This window comes from Oncorhynchus gorbuscha, linkage group LG24, assembly GCF_021184085.1.
Source record: "Oncorhynchus gorbuscha isolate QuinsamMale2020 ecotype Even-year linkage group LG24, OgorEven_v1.0, whole genome shotgun sequence".
NCBI classification, from domain to species: domain Eukaryota; kingdom Metazoa; phylum Chordata; class Actinopteri; order Salmoniformes; family Salmonidae; genus Oncorhynchus; species Oncorhynchus gorbuscha.
Genome location: NC_060196.1, coordinates 47677296 through 47704173, shown reverse-complemented (window position 1 = coordinate 47704173; position 26878 = coordinate 47677296). Strand labels below are relative to the sequence as shown.

General features: G+C 44.1%; 2 protein-coding genes across 2 annotated transcripts in view; one reads left to right on the top strand and one right to left on the bottom strand.

The window, feature by feature from the left end:
• LOC124012936 (collagen alpha-2(IX) chain-like) overlaps positions 1-14889 on the top strand; it is a 41038-nt gene extending 26149 nt beyond the window's left edge. The window contains exons 11-32 of the mRNA XM_046327012.1: positions 1061-1117; positions 1709-1762; positions 3486-3539; positions 4186-4239; positions 4733-4786; positions 4882-4935; positions 5056-5109; positions 8301-8354; positions 8648-8701; positions 9558-9602; positions 9731-9784; positions 10435-10488; positions 10619-10672; positions 10802-10873; positions 11317-11352; positions 11490-11534; positions 11720-11752; positions 12171-12317; positions 12527-12581; positions 12705-12893; positions 13008-13085; positions 13411-14889. Of these exons, the coding sequence (XP_046182968.1) occupies positions 1061-1117; positions 1709-1762; positions 3486-3539; positions 4186-4239; positions 4733-4786; positions 4882-4935; positions 5056-5109; positions 8301-8354; positions 8648-8701; positions 9558-9602; positions 9731-9784; positions 10435-10488; positions 10619-10672; positions 10802-10873; positions 11317-11352; positions 11490-11534; positions 11720-11752; positions 12171-12317; positions 12527-12581; positions 12705-12893; positions 13008-13085; positions 13411-13616 (1557 nt within the window). The 3' untranslated portion in view covers positions 13617-14889. The remainder of the gene's footprint in view (positions 1-1060; positions 1118-1708; positions 1763-3485; positions 3540-4185; positions 4240-4732; positions 4787-4881; positions 4936-5055; positions 5110-8300; positions 8355-8647; positions 8702-9557; positions 9603-9730; positions 9785-10434; positions 10489-10618; positions 10673-10801; positions 10874-11316; positions 11353-11489; positions 11535-11719; positions 11753-12170; positions 12318-12526; positions 12582-12704; positions 12894-13007; positions 13086-13410) is intronic.
• An 852-nt stretch (positions 14890-15741) lies between these two features.
• Positions 15742-26878, bottom strand: part of LOC124012255 (collagen alpha-1(XVI) chain-like) — a 140747-nt gene continuing 129610 nt past the window's right edge. Inside the window, exons 58-69 of the mRNA XM_046325728.1 lie at positions 25098-25142; positions 24730-24783; positions 24514-24567; positions 24349-24399; positions 23659-23673; positions 22480-22572; positions 22330-22374; positions 20894-21088; positions 20623-20686; positions 20298-20471; positions 20095-20172; positions 15742-19938 (exon numbers count right to left, since the gene is read on the bottom strand). Of these exons, the coding sequence (XP_046181684.1) occupies positions 19745-19938; positions 20095-20172; positions 20298-20471; positions 20623-20686; positions 20894-21088; positions 22330-22374; positions 22480-22572; positions 23659-23673; positions 24349-24399; positions 24514-24567; positions 24730-24783; positions 25098-25142 (1062 nt within the window). The 3' untranslated portion in view covers positions 15742-19744. The remainder of the gene's footprint in view (positions 19939-20094; positions 20173-20297; positions 20472-20622; positions 20687-20893; positions 21089-22329; positions 22375-22479; positions 22573-23658; positions 23674-24348; positions 24400-24513; positions 24568-24729; positions 24784-25097; positions 25143-26878) is intronic.

The window sequence follows — 26878 nt, the reverse complement described above, 5'->3', positions numbered from 1 at the left end:
CCTGTTCTACCCCACTGTATCTGTTCTACCCCACTGTACCTGTTCTACCCCACTGTACCTGTTCTACCTCACTGTATCTGTTCTACCCCACTGTATCTGTTCTACCCCACTGTACCTGTTCTACCCCACTGTACCTGTTCTAACCCACTGTATCTGTTCTACCCCACTGTACCTGTTCTAACCCACTTTTTCTGTTCTACCCCACTGTACCTGTTCTACCCCACTGTACCTGTTCTACCTCACTGTATCTGTTCTACCCCACTGTACCTGTTCTACTAAACTGGCAATCTAGTCATGGTGTTGCCTCTGATACAGTATATAGACAGAGAGCTTTCTGGTTTGGTGGCACTAAACCCTACAGAAAAAGTACAAGTCCTAAGCCAAGTCCTATACTGAGTGCCCAACATAGGGGAGCTGGTTATAGGGGAGCTGGTTATAGGGGAGGGGATTGTGTGGCAGTGTCAGCTCTAGAGACAGGAGGAACTAGAATCCTCTAGAGTCCTCATCAATTCCTCTCTCCTTTTTTCTCCTCCTCCCTCGCTCTCATTAGAGAAGGGTCCTGTCACAGAAGATTCACACTCTTTCTCTCATAAACTATATCTCTCTCTCTCTCTCTCTCTCTCTCTCTCTCTCTCTCTCTCTCTCTCTCTCTCTCTCTCTCTCTCTCTCACTCCTTTCATCTGACACCGAAAGTGGATTCACAGCCTCCCTCAATCCCCTCTCACTCCCTTCATCCATGCACCCCCCGTACCCTCCCACCCCCTCTCTTCATCCATGTCCCTCATACTGTAGTGTTGCTTTGTTCACTTTTGGCCGAGGAGATTCAATTATGCTTAGACTTGTGACTTTGGTGTTCTCCTCACTCTTCTTCCCACACATAGACTCTTAGAAAAAAACATTTTGGGTTCCAGGTAGAACCCTTTGGGGTACCTTCCATCCTCTCTTTCTCTCTCAACCACCTATTTCTCTCTCTCTCTCTCTCTCTCTCTCTCTCTCTCTCTCTCTCTCTCTCTCTCTCTCTCTCTCTCTCTCTTCTCTCTCTCTCTCTCTCTCTCTACAGTGTCCAATCAACTGCCCAGCAGGGCCTAAGGGTCCCCAAGGACTGCAGGGGGTCAAGGTAAATGAGTCAATATCGGGGGAAAAAAATCAAAATGAGGATATTCAAAAATCAAAATAAGGATATTTGGTATTCTGTTTACAGTATTCCTGTCAGTGCTGCTGTCATTTATTGGCTGAATAATTAGTTCATTGATTTAAACATCTATTTGTATTTATTAGGGATCCCCATTAGCTGTTGCCAAGGCAGCAGCTACTCTTCTTGGGGTCCAAACATTACATTAAAACAAAAGATAAAACAGTCCATAATGTAACATTATTACACCACCACCTATTACATATCTACAATACAAAATGTATTATCAACATACAACAATATTACAAGGTATGTGTGTGTAGAGTGCGTGTGCTAGCTTTTGTGTGTGTCTCTTCACAGTCCCCACTGTTACATAAGGTGTATTCTTGTCTGTTTTTTAATCTGATGCTACTGCTTGCATCAGTTACCTGATGTGAAATAGAGTTCCATGTAGTCATGGCTCTATGTAGTACTGTGCGCCTCCCATAGTCTGTTCTGGATTTGGCATGTCTTGTGGGGTATGCATGGACATCTATTACTGTTATAACAGTAAACTAACTTAATATTCTCTTTTAGGGACACAAAGGTCGTGCTGGTGTGCTGGGAGAGCCTGGTAGCATTGGGAAACTGGTGAGTCTTATCGAGTCTGTCTATCTGTTTATTGACATCCCAGCGTTTCTGTGTTTTGTGGGTCTCTGACTAACCATTGACACCTGCAAGCGCATCCACAACAAAGTTTAATAGGTTACAGATGCATGGTCTTGGATCTATCTGAAACACAGTAACAAACACACACACACACACACACACACACACACACACACACACACACACACACACACACACACACACACACACACACACACACACACACACACACACACACACACACACACACACACACACACACACACACACACACACACACACACACACACACACACACACACACACCAGTAGAAAAAGCAGGTTTAGTGCTAATGACGCCCCCTGAGGCACATGACTGGCACTAATCTGGGTGAGATTAGTCAGGCCTGGCCCGGGCAGCCAGGCAGCACGCAGTGAGCTCAGATGAAAGGGATGGTTGAGAGCCAGGTACATGTGGAGTGGATAAGAGAGTAGGAGTTAGAGCGGCCTACTCAGCCTGGTGCTTTAAGCAGAGCTAATGAGCCCCCAGTGGGACCTGAGACACTCCTCCAGAGTAGGAAGGTTTAGCACCTGATCTGCACTCTGTCTGTCTCAGTCTGGCACTGCACTGCTGATCACTGCTCAGTGACTGAGTCAGAGGCACTAACATGAACACACACAGAGAACACTTCATTCTGCTGATCACTGCTCAGTGACTGAGTCAGAGGCACTAACATGAACACACACAGAGAACACTTCATTCTGCTGATCACTGCTCAGTGACTGAGTCAGAGGCACTAGCATGAACACACACAGAGAACACTTCATTCTGCTGATCACTGCTCAGTGACTGAGTCAGAGGCACTAGCATGAACACACACAGAGAACACTTCATTCTGCTGATCACTGCTCAGTGACTGAGTCAGAGGCGCTAACATGAACACACACAGAGAACACTTCATTCTGCTGATCACTGCTCAGTGACTGAGTCAGAGGCACTAACATGAACACTTCATTCTGCTGATCACTGCTCAGTGACTGAGTCAGAGGCACTAACATCAACACACACAGAGAACACTTCATTCTGCTGATCACTGGTCAGTGACTGAGTCAGAGGCACTAGCATGAACACACACAGAGAACACTTCATTCTGCTGATCACTGCTCAGTGACTGAGTCAGAGGCACTAGCATGAACACACACAGAGAACACTTCATTCTGCTGATCACTGCTCAGTGACTGAGTCAGAGGCACTAACATGAACACACACAGAGAACACTTCATTCTGCTGATCACTGCTCAGTGACTGAGTCAGAGGCACTAACATCAACACACACAGAGAACACTTCATTTTGCTGATCACTGCTCAGTGACTGAGTCAGAGGCACTAACATCAACACACACAGAGAACACTTCATTCTGCTGATCACTGCTCAGTGACTGAGTCAGAGGCACTAACATGAACACACACAGAGAACACTTCATTCTGCTGACCGGTTTCAGTTAGCTTCTATTTACTAAGGAGTTATGTGGTAGAGATAATCAGCTGGCACCATAACATACATGAAACACTCTGAGATGTTATTGTCACACTTTTCATTTCTATCTCTCTCCTCCTCCTCCCTCTCTCTCTCTTTCTCTCTCTCTCTCTCTCTCTCTCTCTCTCTCTCTCTCTCTCTCTCTCTCTCTCTCTCTCTCTCTCTCTCTCTCTCTCTCTCTCTCTCAGGGTACGAAGGGAGAGGTCGGCGTCTCTGGGGAACAGGGAATCCCAGGACCCCCGGTAATGACCTTCATCTACCTATGACTGAACTTAGATACACAATTTTTGTTTTGTTTTATATCTATATTTTTACCATTTTTTCTCCCCAATTTCGTGGTATCCAATTAGTAGTTAAAGTCTTGTCTCATCGCTGCAACTCCCATACGGACTCAGGAGAGGTGAAGGTCGAGAGCCGTGTGTCCTCCGAAACACAACCCAACCAAGCCGCACTCCTTCTTGACACAATGCCCACTTAACCCGGAAGCCAGCTGCACCAATTTGTCAGAGGAAACACCGTAAACCTGGCGACCATGTCAGCGTGCACTGTGCCCGGCCCGCCACAGGAGTCGCTAGTGCACGATGGGACAATGACATCCCTGCCGACCAAAGCCTTCCATAACCCGGACGACGCTGGGCCAATTGTACGCCGCCCCATGGGTCTCACAGTCGCGACTGACTGCGACAAAGCCTGGACTCGAACCCAGAATCTCTAGTGGCACAGCTAGCACTGCGATGTATAGATACACAATGTTATGAAAACATTATAGTACAGCAATATGGTCAGAGCCCAGACGTTGTGAGAATGAAATACAGATATGATGCCACTTTTACATATGCGACATCGACACAATGTCCTTTATTTCAACTCTCTTTCTCTCCATGTCAGGGTCCTATGGGATTGAGGGGTTACCCTGGAATGATGGGTCCCAAGGGAGAGGTGGTAAGTTACAGCACATCTCTCTACCTTACCCCCTCCATCCACCACACTTTGCACTCCTCCACCTCATATGGAGAGAATCCCAAACTCTCTCTCTCTCTCCCTGTCTTTTTTCCCCTCCCCCTTCTTTCTCTCTCTCTGGGTGTTGTCTGAGGCCACTGTTCCTCCATCTATAGTTAATGATCCAGGAGAGCCGTCCATCTTAGCATTAGCTGTGTTAGCCAAGTTAGCGCCCAGGCTCAGCTAGGTGCCAAGCAGAATGGCTGGCTGTTTGTGTATCTCATATTTGTCAAAAGTATTAATCGCTACCTGATAATCATCCTTTTATCACAGTGGTTAGCATGTTAGTGCTCATTAGCATGTACGTAGATACTGAAGGAGATACATAAATATAAATAAGAGTCGAAACATACAAGCCATTTATTACTATGCATGTCCATTAATCTACTTCCTGAAATACCAATGAGCACTCATTATAATTTCCTGTATCTCACAGGGACCTCGTGGTTACAAGGGCATCAACGGACCAGTTGGCCAACCTGGACCCCCAGTAAGTATCTAGGTCTTGGAAACTGGTATTTCCAATTGTGAGTTGATGGGTTTAAGTGATAAATCTGATCAGAAGTGTTTGTCTCTCCCCGGTAGGGTGAGGAGGGACCCCAGGGACCACCTGGAGAGGCTGGGAAGAAAGGAGATTTGGTGAGTGTTTTATCTGCCAGCTATCCAGTTTTTCATCAGTGTCTAACGTACTCACACGGATGAGGATGATGATAATAATCATGATGTTGATGAAGATTATGATAATAATCTTTTCTACAGGGTGGCCGAGGTATCAAGGGCCCACATGGAGCCGTTGGCAAGAAGGGAGAGAACGTGAGTGAACACCCTGACTTCACTGTCTATTTAATATTCTAGTCTGGTGTCTACTATTACTACAATGTAATACAGTCTACTGTTCATATTGTGGTCTGGTATCTACTATTACTACAATGTAACACAGTCTACTGTTAATATTCTAGTCTGGTGTCTACTATTACTACAATGTAACACAGTCTACTGTTCATATTCTAGTCTGGTGTCTACTATCACTACAATGTAATACAGTCTACTGTTCATATTCTAGTCTGGAGTCTACTATTACTACAATGTAACACAGTCTACTGTTCATATTCTAGTCTGGTGTCTACTATTACTACAATGTAACACAGTCTACTGTTCATATTCTAGTCTGGTGTCTACTATTACTACAATGTAACACAGTCTACTGTTCATATTCTAGTCTGGTGTCTACTATTACTACAATGTAACACAGTCTACTGTTCATATTCTAGTCTGGTGTCTACTATTACTACAATGTAACACAGTCTACTGTTCATATTCTAGTCTGGTGTCTACTATTACTACAATGTAACACAGTCTACTGTTCATATTCTAGTCTGGTGTCTACTATTACTACAATGTAACACAGTCTACTGTTCATATTCTAGTCTGGTATCTACTATTACTACAACGTAACACAGTCTACTGTTCATATTCTAGTCTGGAGTCTACTATTACTACAATGTAACACAGTCTACTGTTCATATTCTAGTCTGGTGTCTACTATTACTACAATGTAGCACAGTCTACTGTTCATATTGTGGTCTGGTATCTACTATTACTACAATGTAACACAGTCTACTGTTCATATTCTAGTCTGGTGTCTACTATTACTACAATGTAACACAGTCTACTGTTCATATTCTAGTCTGGTGTCTACTATTACTACAATGTAACACAGTCTACTGTTCATATTCTAGTCTGGTATCTACTATTACTACAATGTAACACAGTATACTGTTCATATTCTAGTCTGGAGTCTACTATTACTACAATGTAACACAGTCTACTGTTCATATTCTAGTCTGGTGTCTACTGTTACTACAATGTAGCACAGTCTACTGTTCATATTGTGGTCTGGTATCTACTATTACTACAATGTAACACAGTCTACTGTTCATATTCTAGTCTGGTGTCTACTATTACTACAATGTAACACAGTCTACTGTTCTTATTCTAGTCTGGTATCTACTATTACTACAATGAAACACAGTATACTGTTCATATTCTAGTCTGGAGTCTACTATTACTACAATGTAACACAGTCTACTGTTCATATTCTAGTCTGGTGTCTACTGTTACTACAATGTAGCACAGTCTACTGTTCATATTGTGGTCTGGTATCTACTATTACTACAATGTAACACAGTCTACTGTTCATATTCTAGTCTGGTATCTACTATTACTACAACGTAACACAGTCTACTGTTCATATTCTAGTCTGGAGTCTACTATTACTACAATGTAACACAGTCTACTGTTCATATTCTAGTCTGGTGTCTACTATTACTACAATGTAGCACAGTCTACTGTTCATATTGTGGTCTGGTATCTACTATTACTACAATGTAACACAGTCTACTGTTCATATTCTAGTCTGGTGTCTACTATTACTACAATGTAACACAGTCTACTGTTCATATTCTAGTCTGGTGTCTACTATTACTACAATGTAACACAGTCTACTGTTCATATTCTAGTCTGGTATCTACTATTACTACAATGTAACACAGTATACTGTTCATATTCTAGTCTGGAGTCTACTATTACTACAATGTAACACAGTCTACTGTTCATATTCTAGTCTGGTGTCTACTGTTACTACAATGTAGCACAGTCTACTGTTCATATTGTGGTCTGGTATCTACTATTACTACAATGTAACACAGTCTACTGTTCATATTCTAGTCTGGTGTCTACTATTACTACAATGTAACACAGTCTACTGTTCTTATTCTAGTCTGGTATCTACTATTACTACAATGAAACACAGTATACTGTTCATATTCTAGTCTGGAGTCTACTATTACTACAATGTAACACAGTCTACTGTTCATATTCTAGTCTGGTGTCTACTGTTACTACAATGTAGCACAGTCTACTGTTCATATTGTGGTCTGGTATCTACTATTACTACAATGTAACACAGTCTACTGTTCATATTCTAGTCTGGTGTCTACTATTACTACAATGTAACACAGTCTACTGTTCTTATTCTAGTCTGGTATCTACTATTACTACAATGAAACACAGTCTACTGTACATATTCTAGTCTGGTATCTACTATTACTACAATGTAATACAGTCTACTGTTCATATTCTAGTCTGGTATCTACTATTACTACAATGTAGCACAGTCTACTGTTCTTATTCTAGTCTGGTATCTACTATTACTACAATGAAACACAGTCTACTGTTCATATTCTATTCTGGTATCTACTATTACTACAATGTAACACAGTGTAGCCACGTTCGTCTGTTGAATGAAGAGAGTCAGACCGAAATGCAGCGTGTAGGTTACTCATGACTTTAATAAAGTGATCGCGGTACATGAAATAACTGAATCTAAATACAAAAAACAACAGAACGGAACGTGAAACTAATTACAGCCTATCTGGTGACTACAACACAGAGACAGGTACAAACACCCACAAAATACAACGCAAACTCAGGCTGCCTAAATACGGTTCCCAATCAGAGACAACGATAAGCAGCTGACTCCAATTGAGAATCGCCTCAGGCAGCCAAGCCTAACTAGACACACCCCTAATCATACACAATCCCAATTACTACAAACCCCAATACGAAAACACAACATATAAACCCATGTCACACCCTGGCTTACCCAAACATATACCAAAAACACAAAATATAATGACCAGGGCGTGACACACAGTCTACTGTTCATATTGTGGTCTGGTATCTACTATTACTCCAATGTAACACAGTCTACTGTACATATTCTAGTCTGGTGTCTACTATTACTACAATGTAGCACAGTCTACTGTTCATATTCTAGTCTGGTATCTACTATTACTACAATGTAACACAGTCTACTGTACATATTCTAGTCTGGTCTCTACTATTACTACAATGTAACACAGTCTACTGTGTCATACCTATTAACTGTGTTGGAGATATGGTTAGCCATACAGTATTATGGTAACTTCTGTCTGGTGTTTCAGGGTCTGCCTGGTATTGATGGAAAGGACGGCACTCCTGGCATCCCTGGAATCAAGGTAAGGCCTGGCGTAGATGGAATCTATGCACCTGTAGCTGTAGTTGGAGTTGTCCCTGGATCTTACTTGGATCAATGGTCATGTGGCGATGACGAATAATGGTGATGTTAATAATGGTGATGTTAATAATGGTGATGTTGATAATGGTGATGATAAAGGTGATGTTGATAATGGTGATGTTAATAATGGTGATGTTGATAATGGTGATGTTAATAATGGTGATGTTGATACTGGTGATGATAATGATAATAATGATGTTGATGATGATGAGTCTCTTCTTCTTCTCTCTGTAGGGTGCCCCAGGGCAGGCTGGGAGGCCTGGTGGTCCCGGTCACCAGGGAACAGCAGTGAGTAGCAAGTTTGGTATCCAACAGCTGTGTGTGTTAATGTGTGTGTGTTCATGTTCGTGTGCCCAATGTTATGATTGTGAGAAGGAAAGAGTGAGAGTGATTGACCTCAGTTAGTCCATGTAAACAAACCCAGCTCTAACCCCTCATTGTCACCCAGAACAGGTAAAGGGTAAGTCTCCTCACCTCCATAAGTCACCCCCCCCCCACATGCACAGAACAAAGAAACAGACAGACAAAAAACGAGCTGGGAATAATGTGTGTTTTCTGGGCAAGCGTCCAGCTTGACCCTTAGACTCAAGCCATTTTGGAATTTAAACCACCTTGAAATTGCTGCATCTCTCCACCGGCGAGTGATTCATCATAATCAAATGTTTGTGTGTGTGTGTGTGTGTGTGTGAGAGAGAGAGTAATGGAGCTTGGGAGTTCTATGATACACACCATCAATGTTTAACACAGTCGCAAACTTTTAACACTGGCACATAGATTATCATCTACTCAGCCATGGCAGTAGCCACACACACACACACACACACACACACACACACACACACACACACACACACACACACACACACACACACACACACACACACACACACACACACACACACACACACACACACACACACACACACACACACACACACACACACACACACACACACACACACACACACACACACACACACACACACACACACACACACACACACAATATGTCTGGCCACTGCTGTGACACCAACACCACTGAAAAGCTTGAAGACAGTTGTAAAGTAGAAACATAGAATTAGGGGTCACTTAGAAGTTCTTTATTTGACCTTTGACCTTCTCTTTGACCTTGTCTCTCTGATAGGGTTTGCCTGGCAGCCCCGGAACCAAGGGTGGACCTGGAGGCAAGGTAAGGCTATGACCAACCATCACCTTTTATTGTCCTTCTGCATCACCACAATAAAGAAAAGAGGAAGGGCATTTAATGTGCTTAGACTCCCTCAACTGATAACCACTTCCTGTTATGTTTCCCTTCAGGGAGAGCATGGTCCCAGAGGCCATGTTGGAATGTCTGGTGCCCCAGGACCTCAGGTAGGTCACCTCACTTGCTCATGTGTTTGTTTGTTTTTTACACACCAGAATGCAGATTTTTATTGTGGCTGTTGCTGATATGAGGATCTTAACTCTCTCTCTCTCTCTCTCTCTCTCTCTCTCTCTCTCTCTCTCTCTCTCTCTCTCTCTCTCTCTCTCTCTCTCTCTCTCTCTCTCTCTCTCACTCTCTCTCTCTCTCGCTCTGAGAAGGTGTTGTCTGGGGCCACTGTTCCACCTTCTGTAGTTAGAGATGCAGGAGAACCACCCATCTTAGCGTTAACATAAGCTGTGTTACCAGTTAGAGCCCAGGCCTGTCTACATGCCAAGCATAATGGCTGACTGTTTGTGTTTTGTCATAAGACAAAAGTGATAATCGCCATGTACTAATCATCCTTTTCCTTCCTTCCTTCCTTCCTTCCTTCCTTCCTTCCTTCCTTCCTTCCTTCCTTCCTTCCTTCCTTCCTTCCTTCCTTCCTTCCTTCCTTCCTTCCTTCCTTCCTTCCTTCCTTCCTTCCTTCCTTCCTTCCTTCCTTCCTTCCTTCCTTCTCTCTCTCTCTCTCTCTCTCTCTCTCTCTCTCTCTCTCTCTCTCTCTCTCTCTCTCTCTCTCTCTCTCTCTCTCTCTCTCTCTCTCTCTCTCTCTCTCTCTCAGGGTGAGCCTGGTCTTCCTGGTGAAGCTGGTATGGAGGGTGTTCCTGGTCCTAAGGTATCTTCTCCAACAATCCATCATTATATAGAGTCACCATCACTACAAGTCACCATCACGATAACTCTCTCTCTCGCTCTGTCTTTCTCTGATCCCTCTCTTTCTCCTCCTCTCTCCTTCTCTCCCTCAGGGTGACAGAGGACAGAGGGGAGCTGTAGGGCCACAGGGTGTACTCGGCAAGGCAGTAAGTCACTTCTGTACAGCTCAGCACAAACATACAGTTTTGTCTAAATCAGTGGTTGTCTTCACTTGACCAACAAGTCGACCCACATCTAGGCAGGAATATAATCTAAGTGTTGTTGTGTCTCTGCAGGGCAACAAGGGTATGAGAGGACCCATGGGTGTTCCAGGTGCTCAAGGCATCTCAGGAACTAAGGGAGATAAGGTGTGTGTTTTGTGTTTGTGTGTGCCTGCGTAAAATACATGTATGCTTTTGTGTGCTCTTGCATCTGTAAGTTTACAGAGGTGTATGTATCGAGACAATGTTTGTATGTGTCCATGCGAGTGCATTCGTGTGTTCGTTTGTGTTGAACATTGAAGTCACAATAGGGATTCATTTGAGTCGAATCATACACGTGATGATGCAGTTACCCAAACGGCCCAGTGGTGGCAATGTTGAACCACGAATCCTGCAGCCGTTCTCTCGCACAGAGCCTAAGCAATATAAATGATAGTACTAGAGTCATCATCTCCCATGTCTTTAGATGAAACTACATCTTTCTTACTGTGCACTGTGTCTCCTGCAGTCCTTGGCCAGATCAATATATTGTCTTTGCTCTTCACTATAATGTATTAAGTATTTACTGTGGGACCTGTCTGTCTTCACAGGGATTCCAAGGAAAAGTTGGGGCGAAGGGAGACTTTGTGAGTAGCAGTAAGCCTGTTACTTTAACCAATGGCGTGGCCGCATGCTGAAGTATCCACAATGACTGCTATAGCAATAGGCATTGGCCAATGGTCAATTGATTTAACTGGTTCTTTCTCGTTCTCTCATCTTTCAGGGCGATCCTGGTGTAGAAGGCTTGGCTGGGGAGAAAGGGGAGACGGTGAGTGGCTTTATCAGGATGAGATGGGGGAGAAAATACATCATATCTTCAAATTCGTGAAGAGGAATGATTGAATCTAAGGGGAAAATTCAAACTTCCTAACTGTAGAGCCACAGTTAGTATTTCAGACTGGAGTGGACTGACCTGTCTGTGTGTCTGTATCTCTCTTTCTCGTCCTCTGACAGGGTTTGGGTGGAGAGCCTGGACCCAAAGGACAGGTAAGAACATCACTGGGGTCCCATCCAATCACACCTCATTGATAGCAGATGGAAGCCAGTCAAAGATAGTCAAAGCTAATCAAAGCTAGTTGAAGCTAGTGGACACTATTCAAAATGATTTAATACTAGTAGAAGCTAATCAAAGCTAGTGGAAGCTATTCAAAACTATTCAATACTAGTTGAAGCAAATCAAAGCTAGTTAAAACTTGTCAAATCTAGTCAATGCCAGTTAAAGCTAATTGGAACTAGTTGAAGCTAGTTGAAGCTAGTCCAAGACATTTGAAGCTAGTTGAAGCTAGTCAAAGGTAAGTTGAAGTTAGTTGAAACTAGTTGAAGCTAGTCAATGCTAATCAAATGCTATCTTAGCATCAAACAGTACTGTCATTTTGGATCTCATTTGTTCCTCTTTCCTCCACAGCAAGGAGTGAGGGGAGAGCTAGGGTTCAACGGCCCCACAGGAGACTCAGGTAAACCAGGAGACCAGGGACCAGGAGGACTGCCCGGGCCTCGTGGCCTCAACGGAGAGAGAGGACTGCCAGGCATGCCAGGAATCGTGGGGGCAGCTGTGAGTCCTAACGAGCGGGGGGAAAAGCAGGGATTAGTGAGATTGTGGTGTGATTATACTGACTAGAGAATGCTAGTGACTGACTTATTGATTGATGATTGGTTTGTATGTTTTCTTTCCTCTCCTCTACCTTCCTTTCCTCTATCCATCATTTACCATCCTGTCATCCATCTTTCCCTCTCTCTCTCCCTCTCCTTGCTTCTCTACAGGGACGGGATGCATCTGACCAGCACATCATTGAGGTGGTTCTGAAGATGCTGCAAGGTAGGAGATCACAACATTATAAATCCGCTGAGTCTACTGAGTCTACTGAGTCTCACCGTATCTGGGTAAAACATTGACTATACGTACTATAGCTAATATACATCCTCTATTTTCCTCATCCAGAGCGTCTGGCGGCTGTAGCGGTGAGTGCTAAGCGTGCCGTACTGGGTGGAGCCGGTGTCATGGGTCCCCCTGGTCCTCCTGGACCCCCAGGTGCTCCCGGTGGTCAGGGCCCACACGGCCTCACCGGCGCCCGCGGCATCCCTGGCATGTTTGGAGCCTCCGGCCAGATTGGCAACACCGGACTGAAAGGTAGAAACTGAAATGGGTGACGTTCCAGATAAAAATGAGACACTGATCACTCAAAAAGTAATATAACTGAGAAAAGATCACTGACCCCTCTCCACCCCTCCATCTTTCTCTCAGGAAAGAGAGGAGCAAAGGGAGACCGAGGAAATTCTGGCAAACCACATCCTGGTCAGCCAGGACCCCCTGGAATACCAGGTGAGGCACCACATGCACTCTGCTAACACACACACACACACACACACACACACACACACACACACACACACACACACACACACACACACACACACACACACACACACACACACACACACACACACACACACACACACACACACACACACACACACACACACACACACACACTTAGAAGTGACCTTCCTCTACACATCTATCTAGTTATTAAGAAACTGTACCAACTTACCTGAGGGAGTTACAGTGTAAAACTAAAACTCTCTTCAAAGGAATGTAGTAAATTAAAAGGCTATCTCTTTTTCTCTCTCCTCCTCTACCTCCTCAGGTCCTCCTGGTATTGACGGTGTGGCTCGAAACGGTAAGCCTGGTGAGCGAGGCCCCCAGGGCTCGGCAGGAGAGGCTGGTCGTCCCGGTAAGGTGGGCCCCACTGGTCTTCCAGGGTTCTGTGAGGCTGCAGCCTGCCTAGCTGCCTCGGCCTACACCTCCCCCAGACTACAGGACTCCGCCAGGGTCAAGGGCCCCGGAGTCTAACCTGAGACCTCTCCATCAAGAGCCCCACAACACCAGGAGGGAGAGAGAGAGAGAGAGACAGACAGAAGAGAGAGAGGAGGGATAGAGGAGAGAGAAAGAGAGAGACCACTCTCCTTCATTGGATATCATTGAGAGGGAGAAGTGGGGGCAATATGATCGTGAATGATGTTGTTCCCTGACCCTTAAACTGATGACCTTCAGTTCTACTGTTTAGAGACTCTGTTTGCAACACATACCACATCCACCCACATCACCACGATGACAGCCACTAACAGCCAATAACACCCCTCTGAATTGATCGTCTCTGGTCAGGGATTGGCGGATGTAAATATCAGTCACGTCCAACTGCCCCACCCCCACCACAGAGGGAGAGAGAATGAGAGAGAGAGACGTAGTGACATCTAAATATCATGTCCAGTGACATCATTGATGACGTCATCATCAGCCGTAGCCCCTGGACTGGGAGGAGCAGAGATATACTTTGAGTCCAATGATTGGTGTTTTTGTTTTGTACCGTGGTCACTTTAAATTGGATTGATTTATATCTGAAATATTAATATTTAAATATATGTTTTGAAGGAAATAATGCAAGCATATGCCCACCTCCTCTCCCCACCAAACAAGAAGTGCCGTACAAGTTTACACAAAGGTACCAATAAAATATTAAAATCAAAATCTACACTCCATACTGTACCTTTGGAAGATGTATTGCTAAACCTGTCACCTGTATGCTTGAGTGAAATAGTCAAACCCCTTTTTTGCTCACATGTACAGTGCCACCCCTCTCTACTTTCGCCTCATTTAGAAACAAATGATTTCTTTAGATTTGATCTTTTCCTGTAGTTGCCTGGCAACAGCATATCCTGATGGGCACTCCCATCTATCTCCCATAATACAGTGCTGTAAATCTTTGTAAATGTGTGTTGATTTTATGTAGAGAAAAAAAAAGAGGATGGGTTAGAATATGAACCGACCAAAACAACCCCCTGTGTTAATGAATCTAATCAGCAATAAAGTTTCAAAGTTCAAATGACTGCTTTTCCAAACAGATCAGTTACACAAATCAATATTTATATGCCACTGTCAACTAACTTCCATGGAGTCAATCAATGTCAACATTCTAACAACAAACAGGACTGATTATTTTCATTAACTGAAGTAATTCTATTTGTTGTTCTTTATATGATTCATCTGTAAAGACTTAGGTTAGATTTCCCCCTGGTTGTTCAGGTCAACCAATTCCAAACCAATAAAGAAGAACGTTTTGTAAAAACCTGAATGTTCTTCTCTCTCATGTGGGAACTGTTGGAGCTCTGAAAAGAAACGATTGTACAAAAATGTACTTTATTCCATTGTGCTTAGAGATGGGTTAATGGATATAGTCTAGACTTTCTCTGTCTGTGTGTCACACTCCAGTCCAGTCGTTGCTGGTGATACACCCTTTAAATAGGTTGCCAACTGTTTTCCGAGAAAATACGAAAGTGCTGCCTAACTGCATGTAGTTTACTGCCTCGACTACAGGATAATGACATCCACTATTGTAGGGCTAGGTATTCTGGGTATAAAGCCTATACCATTTAGAGTGTCCCCAAACACCCAGTTCAGTTTCTGGCTTTGTTAAGTTGTATTTCTGCTGAATCATCAGCAGTTTATCCTACCCTATCCTTCTGTGTGTAATACAACGTCATGCTCTCAACGCTGCAGAAGTTAAGCTTCTGTGTGTAATACAACGTCATGCTCTCAACGCTGCAGAAGTTAAGCTTCTGTGTTACCTGAAAACTATTCCACTTGGACTCATTCACATAGCAGTATGAGTCTAGCAGGTGGCTTGGCGTTTATACAAAAGCCGCTCTAGCACTCTGCTTACTCGAAAAGCTACCTCATTTCATTGGAGCGCGAGTTAACGCTTTGTACCTAGTGTGTTTTTACTCAGAGAACAAAGAAAAGGCACTCCAATTAAAGACATTGATGGTAACTATGGTAAAACTGAGTCACATTTTATAGTTTGATGTGTAAAGTGTGTTAATCAACAACAACATCCTGACCAGACCACGTCTGCTTAAAACATGTTATAATTTGAGGTGTAAAGTGTGTTAATCAACAACAACATCCTGACCAGACCACGTCTGCTTAAAACATTTTATTAACTCTTTCTGAAACGTTTTCATAAAAAAAAACATCTCTTTACAAGAAGTGATGCCAACATAAAACACACAACAGATATACTGAGAGTAGCAGGGGAACAGTGGTGTTGTTTCAACAAGATGTTTTTGAAAGCTAGGAATGAAGAGGGGAGAACTATTGGGGTGGTTGTTCTGTATAACTAGGGTCAGTAGATTTTCCTGACCAGAAATCACTACGGACAGTGAAAACATCAGGAAAACCTCATGGCCCTTCCAATAACAACTCAGAACATCCATATGAATCTAAACATGGTGACAAATCCCTTACTGACACCCTTACTGACACCCTTACTGACACCCTGGCCTGTAGTGTATAGATGACAAGTAAAGCTGCAAACATTCAAAACAACACAACATACAAGGCAGGAGACATACAAGTTGTACTCAGAAATGGATACGAGGGGAAGCTGATTGGCACAGCGATGCCAGCGAAGGTTTGGGTGAAGATGCTAAACAGCCTCTCCTATGAGAGGTGGTCATAAAACATCTATTTCCGTAAAGCATGGCCAAATGACGGCAACTTGCCCAAAGTCCCCAGTTTTCCATAAATCCTGGTTGGAGGATTCCGAATGTTCTGCTTATCCCCTCCCTCTTCCAAACAAGGATTTCTGAAAACCCTGGGAACTTTTGGAAAGTTACCTGAATTGTGCAACCCTATTTTAGTTACAGTAACCAGTGGTGTGCTGGACGAGAAACAAATATCCCTTTACAGTTGCTCTGTTGTCAAAAATAAGCTTGATAATGTAAGAGACTTGTTGATAAATTGCTACATAACTAGAATTTTTTTGTTGTTGCCAGTTTTGAGGCAGTTTTGAAAATGATGCCATGTACTTTATACAAAGGCAAGCATGAAAATATCTTCCAAAGCATAATTATACCACCATATAGAAATCCAATTTACTTTCACATAAAAATATAATTTCTCTCCAATTTCTTGTATATTTTATGAACAAATAACTCTTATAAAAACCACACTCATAGTGGATTCCTGACAGTTGACCATAGTGAAAACACGGTTAATTAGCCATGTTGACGCCAAATACAAAATACAAAAGGTATAAAAAGATACTACATATAAATAGAAATATGTACAAAACAGGCACTCTTGGGAGGTGTACATTATGTTCTTCTCACGCAAACAGGGAAGAGAAGGTGAGAACTTCTCATAAGGCCATGATTTGAGGACAAAGCGTGCAGATCTGTTAAAGCATTAGACGTCATTCAAGTGATGAGGGAGTATATTCAAGCATAGAAATCAAACAAAATGTACAAAGAGATAGAACGATTAGAATGGGCATTTGAAATGGGAGTGCCATGTCAATTCTATTCATTTTGTTTCTATGGCTAGACAGAAGCTAGATCGAAGCAGAATATCACAAGGTAGCTGCCTAATACTCCCAATGGACACATTTTATAATCAGAATGAAGATGAGGATGATTGTGAAGAAGAGGAAGAATTTGCAGGTCGTTTCTCAAAGGCTGGATATGCTCTTGCTGTTATTGTCAACATAAACATGTCTAACATATAGAAAGAGCTGGCAGCTAAAGTTGGGAAAATATATGAAAGAGAGGAGAGCACAGAGTCCAATCTCCTTTATTGAAGCCACTTCAGCCAGTACCAAGGCATCAGTTAGAGGAAGGTCCTACACATATATACTTTATAATAACAGGCGGTGAGAAGGACAGCTAACTGGCAAACACTTTGATGAATTAGGGATGGGTCCTCCACACCAACTATTGGTGCTTCAGTATTAATTTGTTCTCCTGGGATGATTTCTGTTGATCGGACGGTAGCTCTGGTCTTCTGTTTGATCTGTTCTCTCTTCTCCCCTCCTCTCCTTTCTCTAGTGTCTTCTGGTCTTTGTGTTGGTTTCTTCTATCTCCCCTCCTCTCCTTTCTCTAGTGTCTTCTGGTCTTTGTGTTGGTTTCTTCTATCTCCCCTCCTCTCCTTTCTCTAGTGTCTTCTGGTCTTTGTGTTGGTTTCTTCTATCTCCCCTCCTCTCCTTTCTCTAGTGTCTTCTGGTCTTTGTGTTGGTTTCTTCTATCTCCCCTCCTCTCCTTTCTCTAGTGTCTTCTGGTCTTTGTGTTGGTTTCTTCTATCTCCCCTCCTCTCCTTTCTCTAGTGTCTTCTGGTCTTTGTGTTGGTTTCTTCTATCTCCCCTCCTCTCCTTTCTCTAGTGTCTTCTGGTCTTTGTGTTGGTTTCTTCTATCTCCCCTCCTCTCCTTTCTCTAGTGTCTTCTGGTCTTTGTGTTGGTTTCTTCTATCTCCCCTCCTCTCCTTTCTCTAGTGTCTTCTGGTCTTTGTGTTGGTTTCTTCTATCTCCCTCCTCTCCTTTCTCTAGTGTCTTCTGGTCTTTGTGTTGGTTTCTTCTATCTCCCCTCCTCTCCTTTCTCTAGTGTCTTCTGGTCTTTGTGTTGGTTTCTTCTATCTCCCCTCCTCTCCTTTCTCTAGTGTCTTCTGGTCTTTGGGTTGGTTTCTCCTATCTCCCCTCCTCTCCTTTCTCTAGTGTCTTCTGGTCTTTGGGTTGGTTTCTTCTATCTCCCCTCCTCTCCTTTCTCTGGTGTCTTCTGGTCTCTGGGTTGGTTTCTTCTATCACTCCTCCTCTCCTTTTTCTAGTGTCTTCTGGTCTTTGGGTTGGTTTTTTCTATCTCCCCTCCTCTCCTTTCTCTAGTGTCTTCTGGTCTTTGGGTTGGTTTCTCCTATCTCCCCTCCTCTCCTTTCTCTAGTGTCTTCTGGTCTTTGGGTTGGTTTCTCCTATCTCCCCTCCTCTCCTTTCTCTAGTGTCTTCTGGTCTTTGGGTTGGTTTCTTCTATCTCCCCTCCTCTCCTTTCTCTAGTGTCTTCTGGTCTTTGGGTTGGTTTCTTCTATCTCCCCTCCTCTCCTTTCTCTAGTGTCTTCTGGTCTTTGGGTTGGTTTCTTCTATCTCCCCTCCTCTCCTTTCTCTAGTGTCTTCTGGTCTTTGGGTTGGTTTCTCCTATCTCCCCTCCTCTCCTTTCTCTAGTGTCTTCTGGTCTTTGGGTTGGTTTCTCCTATCTCCCCTCCTCTCCTTTCTCTAGTGTCTTCTGGTCTTTGTGTTGGTTTCTTCTATCTCCCCTCCTCTCCTTTCTCTAGTGTCTTCTGGTCTTTGGGTTGGTTTCTTCTATCTCCCCTCCTCTCCTTTCTCTAGTGTCTTCTGGTCTTTGGGTTGGTTTCTTCTATCTCCCCTCCTCTCCTTTCTCTAGTGTCTTCTGGTCTTTGGGTTGGTTTCTTCTATCTCCCCTCCTCTCCTTTCTCTAGTGTCTTCTGGTCTTTGGGTTGGTTTCTTCTATCTCCCCTCCTCTCCTTTCTCTAGTGTCTTCTGGTCTTTGGGTTGGTTTCTTCTATCTCCCCTCCTCTCCTTTCTCTAGTGTCTTCTGGTCTTTGGGTTGGTTTCTCCTATCTCCCCTCCTCTCCTTTCTCTAGTGTCTTCTGGTCTTTGGGTTGGTTTCTTCTATCTCCCCTCCTCTCCTTTCTCTAGTGTCTTCTGGTCTTTGGGTTGGTTTCTCCTATCTCCCCTCCTCTCCTTTCTCTAGTGTCTTCTGGTCTTTGGGTTGGTTTCTCCTATCTCCCCTCCTCTCCTTTCTCTAGTGTCTTCTGGTCTTTGGGTTGGTTTCTCCTATCTCCCCTCCTCTCCTTTCTCTAGTGTCTTCTGGTCTTTGTGTTGGTTTCTTCTATCTCCCCTCCTCTCCTTTCTCTAGTGTCTTCTGGTCTTTGTGTTGGTTTCTTCTATCTCCCCTCCTCTCCTTTCTCTAGTGTCTTCTGGTCTTTGGGTTGGTTTCTCCTATCTCCCCTCCTCTCCTTTCTCTAGTGTCTTCTGGTCTTTGGGTTGGTTTCTTCTATCTCCCCTCCTCTCCTTTCTCTAGTGTCTTCTGGTCTTTGGGTTGGTTTCTCCTATCTCCCCTCTTCTCCTCTTTAATACTTTCTCTCTAGTAGGGGCCCTTGATGGGAGGGCCCTTAGGGTTCCACTCTATTGGTTGGCTCATACAGTCAGAGGGGTTACACCGGCCCTCCCTGCCCTTCTGACCCGGCTGTCCAGGGGTTCCTGAGACTCCAGGGATCCCCTGCTGACCCACGGGGCCGCTGGGGCCCATCTTACCATAGCCAGGGGGGCCTGGAACACCTGGGGGAGGGGCATAGAGAGTAAGAGAATTGATGAAGGGACAGAGGGCATCATTGAAGCACTGGATACAAATGAATCATTATAAAAGAGCAGTTGCAATTTAAATATATAACTTATTAAATGTAAATGATTTAGACAGGCTGAAGTTGGTGTTACCTGGTGCTCCTGGGGGTCCACTGTCACCCATCTCCCCTACACCCTTGTCACCTTTCTCTCCTTTTAGACCTCGTGGACCTGCAGACACAACAGACATTACTTGTCATAACTGTTTATGGCCTCCTATGATTTTATCATGACCATGGTATTTAAGCCTTATGTCAAAATAATCAAAAGCATGAATGAAACGTGTCTAGACTCACCCTGTGGTCCCAAGGGTCCATGGCGGCCCTCTCTACCTATCTGTCCTGGCTGACCTGGGGCTCCTGGACTCCCATTTCTGCCTGGGTTACCATCCTTCCCTGGGGGTCCAGGACGACCGGGAGATGACACCTCTTGTGGCTGCTGCATACGAGACATGAAGTAGGTCATCCTCTCTGTAGGAGGAAAGATAGAGTACAATCATAGATGATAAACCTAATCAATAAACAAGTTCCCATAATCTCCTGCAGCTCAGTTACGAAGGACAGACAGATCTTTGCCGTGTCTGGGGGATAAATACAAAAGAAAATAAGAGGAGGTACTCACCATCAAAGATCTTGATGACTTGCTGGCGAATGAAGTCCTTGATGTTGTCATAGTTGACCACAGGCTGTGGAGAGAAATAGAAGGATATACAGTATGAAAGAGGACCTAACTACTGCACACATAATACATGAATCACCTCTTCTCATAGCTAAAAACCTGTGTTGGGTCATTTGAGTTTTAGTCTGTTGACCAAACATTGTGTAACAAACAAGAACATGACAAGTAATCAATTCATAATCAATGCAATTCATCACAGTAACTAAGGTCTCACATCATTGCCTGGTATTCCTGGAGGTCCGGGGGACCCTGCAGTGCCTGGTGAGCCTGGGGTGCCCCTCTCTCCCCTGGGTCCCACTTGGCCCATCATTGGGGCATCAGCCTTGGAGGAGTACCCACCTCCACCAGGGGGTCCCGGGCGACCTCGCTCCCCAGAGGCGCCTCTCTGACCTGGAGTACCTGCTTCACCCTGAGAGAGAGAGAGAGAGAGAGAGAGAGAGAGAGAGAGAGAGAGAGAGAGAGAGAGAGAGAGAGAGAGAGAGAGAGAGAGAGAGAGAGAGAGAGAGAGAGAGAGAGAGAGAGAGAGAGAGAGAAATAGGTAAGAGATGAGAGGTATTCCCTGAGGATCAGTGCAGGACCACTGACAACAGATTTTAATATTGAAGGTTGAAAGATGATTAAACTCCTGCACACTGACATCCATGTTTCCTCAACAATCCAACTGCTAACTGTTTCAACCTATACAGTCCTGTCAGACCCTTGAAGGAGAGACCAGTCAACAAGGGGACAGTGTCTACTTTAGATTGTAACATTCCTACCCTGCCTTTAGTGTATTCCTCACTTACCTCCTCCCAAATGGCACCCTATTCCCTATTTTGTGTACTAAGTTTGACCAGGGCCCATAGGGAATAGGGTGCCATTTGGGAGGCATCCACAGCCTCCCTGGGTCAGTAAATGCACTCTGTAAGTACCCGGCACACTATATTGTAAACAGCATCAGACTGACATCTGTGATGGATGTGGAACAAAGCAGGCCTTTATGAAGGGCTAATGTTTACACGTCACCACTGGACACTGGACCCCAACGATGACAGAAGAGAGAGTAGGAGAAGAGCGGAGAGCTCCTCTGTAATTTGTACTACTACGGCTAAAAGCCCTGACAATACCTTCCTGTCACAATGACAAATCGCCTCATCTCATGTGGCGCCCGCAGTTAATAGCATTATCCAGGGGACAGAGAATAACTCTATTGGTAACTACTGTATCGAGTGTAGAGGGCTTTGTAGTATGAGCTATTGCCAGGGAAAGTGGGGAATTTGAGGGGAATGTAGAAAATGGAGGATGTTACCAAAAGGGGTTAGTCAAATGAAGGGGCCCAGGGCTCTGTGGTCAAAAGTAGTGCACTATATAGGGAATAGGATGCAATTTGTGGCATAATACATTTCTGGGTTAGGGAGTCTGCTGAAAAAGCCAAAACCAACGGAGTGTGTGCACAACCACGACCTTGCCAACACTACAGCCCTCCGCCTGTGGACTTCACCATCCATAATCCTGTATGGTAGTGGAGGCCATATCTGAGGTAACCAGTGGTGTAATAGCGTGGTTGCTGGTGGTAATTTTGTGTTTTCCGACAAACACACACACACGCGCACACGCACGCACGCATGCACACACACACACAAACACACACTGGAGAGCAGTGACTCTTACCTTTTGACCACATTGTCCATTGTCTCCTGGCAGACCAGGTGATCCCTGTGAACAGAAGATGATAAGTGAGGGAACAAGGTTGTAAATATAATACAGCCACATTCATGTTTCTGTCATCATGACAAACACCAAATCAGAAGGGTTACTCACGTCTTTACCCGCAGCTCCATCATTGCCTGGTTCTCCCTGAGAGAACGAGGAAGAAGGAGAGAAAACAGTGATAAGGTTCAACTCGTCCCCATGCTACCAACACGGAACGAGGAAGAAGGAGAGAAAACAGTGATAAGGTTCAACTCGTCCCCATGCTACCAACATGGAACGAGGAAGAAGGAGAGAAAACAGTGATAAGGTTCAACTCGTCCCCATGCTACCAACACGGAACGAGGAAGAAGGAGAGAAAACAGTGATAAGGTTCAACTCGTCCCCATGCTACCAACACGGAACGAGGAAGAAGGAGAGAAAACAGTGATAAGGTTCAACTCGTCCCCATGCTACCAACACGGAACGAGGAAGAAGGAGAGAAAACAGTGATAAGGTTCAACTCGTCCCCATGCTACCAACACGGAACGAGGAAGAAGGGAGAGAAAACAGTGATAAGGTTCAACTCGTCCCCATGCTACCAACACGGAACGAGGAAGAAGGAGAGAAAACAGTGATAAGGTTCAACTCGTCCCCATGCTACCAACACGGAACGAGGAAGAAGGAGAGAAAACAGTGATAAGGTTCAACTCGTCCCCATGCTACCAACACGGAACGAGGAAGAAGGGAGAAAACAGTGATAAGGTTCAACTCGTCCCCATGCTACCAAACGGACGAGGAAGAAGGAGAGAAAACAGTGATAAGGTTCAACTCGTCCCCATGCTACCAACACGGAACGAGGAAGAAGGAGAGAAAACAGTGATAAGGTTCAACTCGTCCCCATGCTACCAACACGGAACGAGGAAGAAGGAGAGAAAACAGTGATAAGGTTCAACTCGTCCCCATGCTACCAACACGGAACGAGGAAGGAGAGAAAACAGTGATTAAGGTTCAACTCATCCCCATGCTACCAACATGGAACGAGGAAGAAGGAGAGAAAACAGTGATTAAGGTTCAACTCATCCCCATGCTACCAACACGGAACAAGGAAATGCATATATATCATCTTCTATATGTATCTTGTTGAAACCAATAGGACTGTGTGTACTGACCATCATTCCTGGATGACCAGGGGGTCCAGAAAACGGGCCAACCATCCCTTAGCCCTGATAAGGCCAACTGTCCCCTGCTACCAACACGGAACGAGGAAGAAGGAGAGAAAACTGATAAGGTTCCTCGTCCCCTTTCTACCAACCCCTTTATACCCTAGAGAGAGTGAGAGAGAGAGTGAAAGATAGATAGAGAGAGCAAGAGAGATACAGACAGGCAGAGAGAGTGAGAGTTCAAAAGAGACGGAACAAGAAAGAGATGATCAGAATGTAGTTGAAACCAAGAGACTGAGTGACTGACCAGATTCCTGGATGAGGGGGAGAGAGAATGAGCCCTCTGAGAGAGAATAGAGAGAGAGAGAGAGAGAGAGAGAGAGAGAGAGAGAGAGCAAGAGAGAACAGAGTGAGAGAGAATGAGTGAGAGAGAATGAGAGAGAGAATGAGGGAGAGAGAGAGAGAAGAGGAGAGAGAGATGAGTGAGAGAGAGAGAGAGAGAATGAGGGAGAGAGAGAGGGAGAGAGAGAGAGAGAGAGAGAGAGAGAGAGAGAGAGAGAGAGATAGAGGGGAGAGAGAGAAAGAGGGAGAGAGAGATAGAGAGAGAGAGAGAGAGAGAGAGAGAGGGAGAGAGAGAGAGAGAGAAGAGAAGAGAGAAAAGCAACAGAGAAAGAGTCATGATTAACCTTGCCTGAGACATAACTCTGACATAACACAAAGCTAACACGGAATTTAATCATGCAGATAATCCAGGGTTGGATGCAGATGACACATGGTTTGATAACCGTTCCTTCTACATTAGAAAATACATATTGATGATGATAGTATTTCTTCTCACCACTCCTGCTGGGCCTGCCGGTCCTGGGGGCCCCGCTGCTCCTGCAGAACCCTACCAAAAAAACATAACCTGGTCACTACATTTTCACACACACAAACCTCATTAACAGACACACTCTATACAACCACATAAACCAAGGTGAAAGGTTAAAGGTCATGTACTCACAAGCTGTCCTGGGGGACCGGGTCGACCCTGAGGCCCTGGGGCTCCGGCGTCACCCTGAAAAAGTTAAAGGTTGTTTCAATGAGACTCAACACAGTTATAATTCATTGGCACATCGTGACAACATCATCATTGGTTTTATTTACCACTCATTCATTTCATATGAACATCATTCAAACATCAAACAACATGCTGCATGAAACGCTTGGTTTGACTCACTTCAAGTCCTGGTCTACCAGCTGTCCCCGGTGGGCCTACAGGTCCAGCATCACCCTGAAGAGAGGAGGAAGAGAGAAATGGAGAGCATGGGGGGAAAGAGGGATGAGGGAGTACCCAGCATCCATAAAAACGGGCTAATAATCTGTTTGGTGTACTGTACGTTAGAAGACATCAAACAGACACACTGAAGAGAGTAGTAGGGTGTGTGTGTGTGTGTGTGTGTGTGTGTGTGTGTGTGTGTGTGTGTGTGTGTGTGTGTGTGTGTGTGTGTGTGTGTGTGTGTGTGTGTGTGTGTGTGTGTGTGTGTGTGTGTGTGTGTGTGTGTGTGTGTGTGTGTGTGTGTGTGTGTGTGTGTGTGGTTGACTCACCTTCTGTCCCGGGAAGCCAACATGTCCATGCTTCCCTTTGAAACCCTGAGAGCAGATAGATTAACAATAAACACAACACACATCAAATCAAATCCAAATCAAATTGGATTAGTTAAAAGGGCTGAATACAAGAGCTTACGACTTTTACTTCCTCTAGATAGTCAAGTTTGATTGTCTTCTCGGCGCAGCTTACAGTGAAATGCTTACTTACAAACCCTAACCAACAATGCACTTTAAAAATTACAATTAAAAATAAGAAATAAAAGTAACAAGTAAATAAAGAACAGCAGTAAAAAAAACATCTCACAACACACATCACATCTCACACACAGCTTTCAACACAACACACATCACATCTCACACACAGCTTTCAACACAACACACATCACATCTCACGCACAGCTTTCAACACAACACACATCTCACACACATCATCACACACAGCTTTCAACACAACACATCACATCTCACATCTCACATCTCACACACAGCTTTCAACACAACACACATCACATCTCACACACAGCTTTCAACACAACACACATCACATCTCACGCACAGCTTTCAACACAACACACATCACATCTCACACACAGCTTTCAACACAACACACATCACATCTCACACACAGCTTTCAACACAACACACATCACATCTCACACACAGCTTTCAACACAACACACATCACATCTCACACACAGCTTTCAACACACCTCACACAGCTTCCAGCACAGCACATATCACATCTCACACACAGATTTCAACACAACACACATCTCATCTCACACAGCTTTCAAAACGCATCACTTTGAAATCTCACATTGATTTGAGCACCTGCACTGTCAAAACCCACACACAGAAACACTGAGTCATCACAGAATGTAGAATGATTGACTTCTCTTCCTCATGCGTTCTTCATTGTTTTGAACTGAGCCAGTTAAGATGACCTTATTTTTAACCGTGCTTAAGTAATGAGGTCTATCTAGTATACCAAACAGAGACCATTGTGGAAAGCAGAGCAGAAAACAATAACATGGGCAGCTGATTGGCACATATAGTAAGACCAGGGACATACATACGTATACTGGTATGTTTGGTGAGATCTTGGGTGAGATCTTGGGTGAGATCTTGGGTGAGATCTTGGGTGAGATCAGTGGGTGACGTTTGATGGGTTTCTACATTTACATTTGAGTCGTTTAGCTGACGCTCTTATCCAGAGCGACTTACAGTAGTGAGTACATACATTTTAATATCAAAGATGATCAGATACAAGGAACCTGCTTTGTATGGGCACACCGTGAAAGTGGTGTGATGTCACAGCAGTGATCTCTGTCTAATGACATGAGACACGGTCCTGCTTTGTCAGAAGGGGTAGAGGTCACTGAGGACATATAGTTGAAGTCGGAAGTTTACATTCACTTAGGTTGGAGTCATTAAAACTCGTTTTTCAACTATTCCACAAATGTCTTGTTAAAAAACGATAGTTTTGGCAAGTCAGTTAGGACATCTACTGTGTGCATGACACAGGTCATTTTTCCAACAATTGTTTACAGACAGATAATTCTACTTATAATTCACTGTATCACAATTCCAGTGGGTCAGAAGTTTAAATACACTAAGTTGACTGCCTTTAAACAGCTTGGAAAATTCCAGAAAATTATGTCATGGTTTAGAAGCTTCTGATAGGCAAATTGACATAATTTGAGTCAATTGGAGGTGTACCTGTGGATTTATTTCAAGGCATATCTTCGAAATCAGTGCCTCTTTGCTTGACATTATGG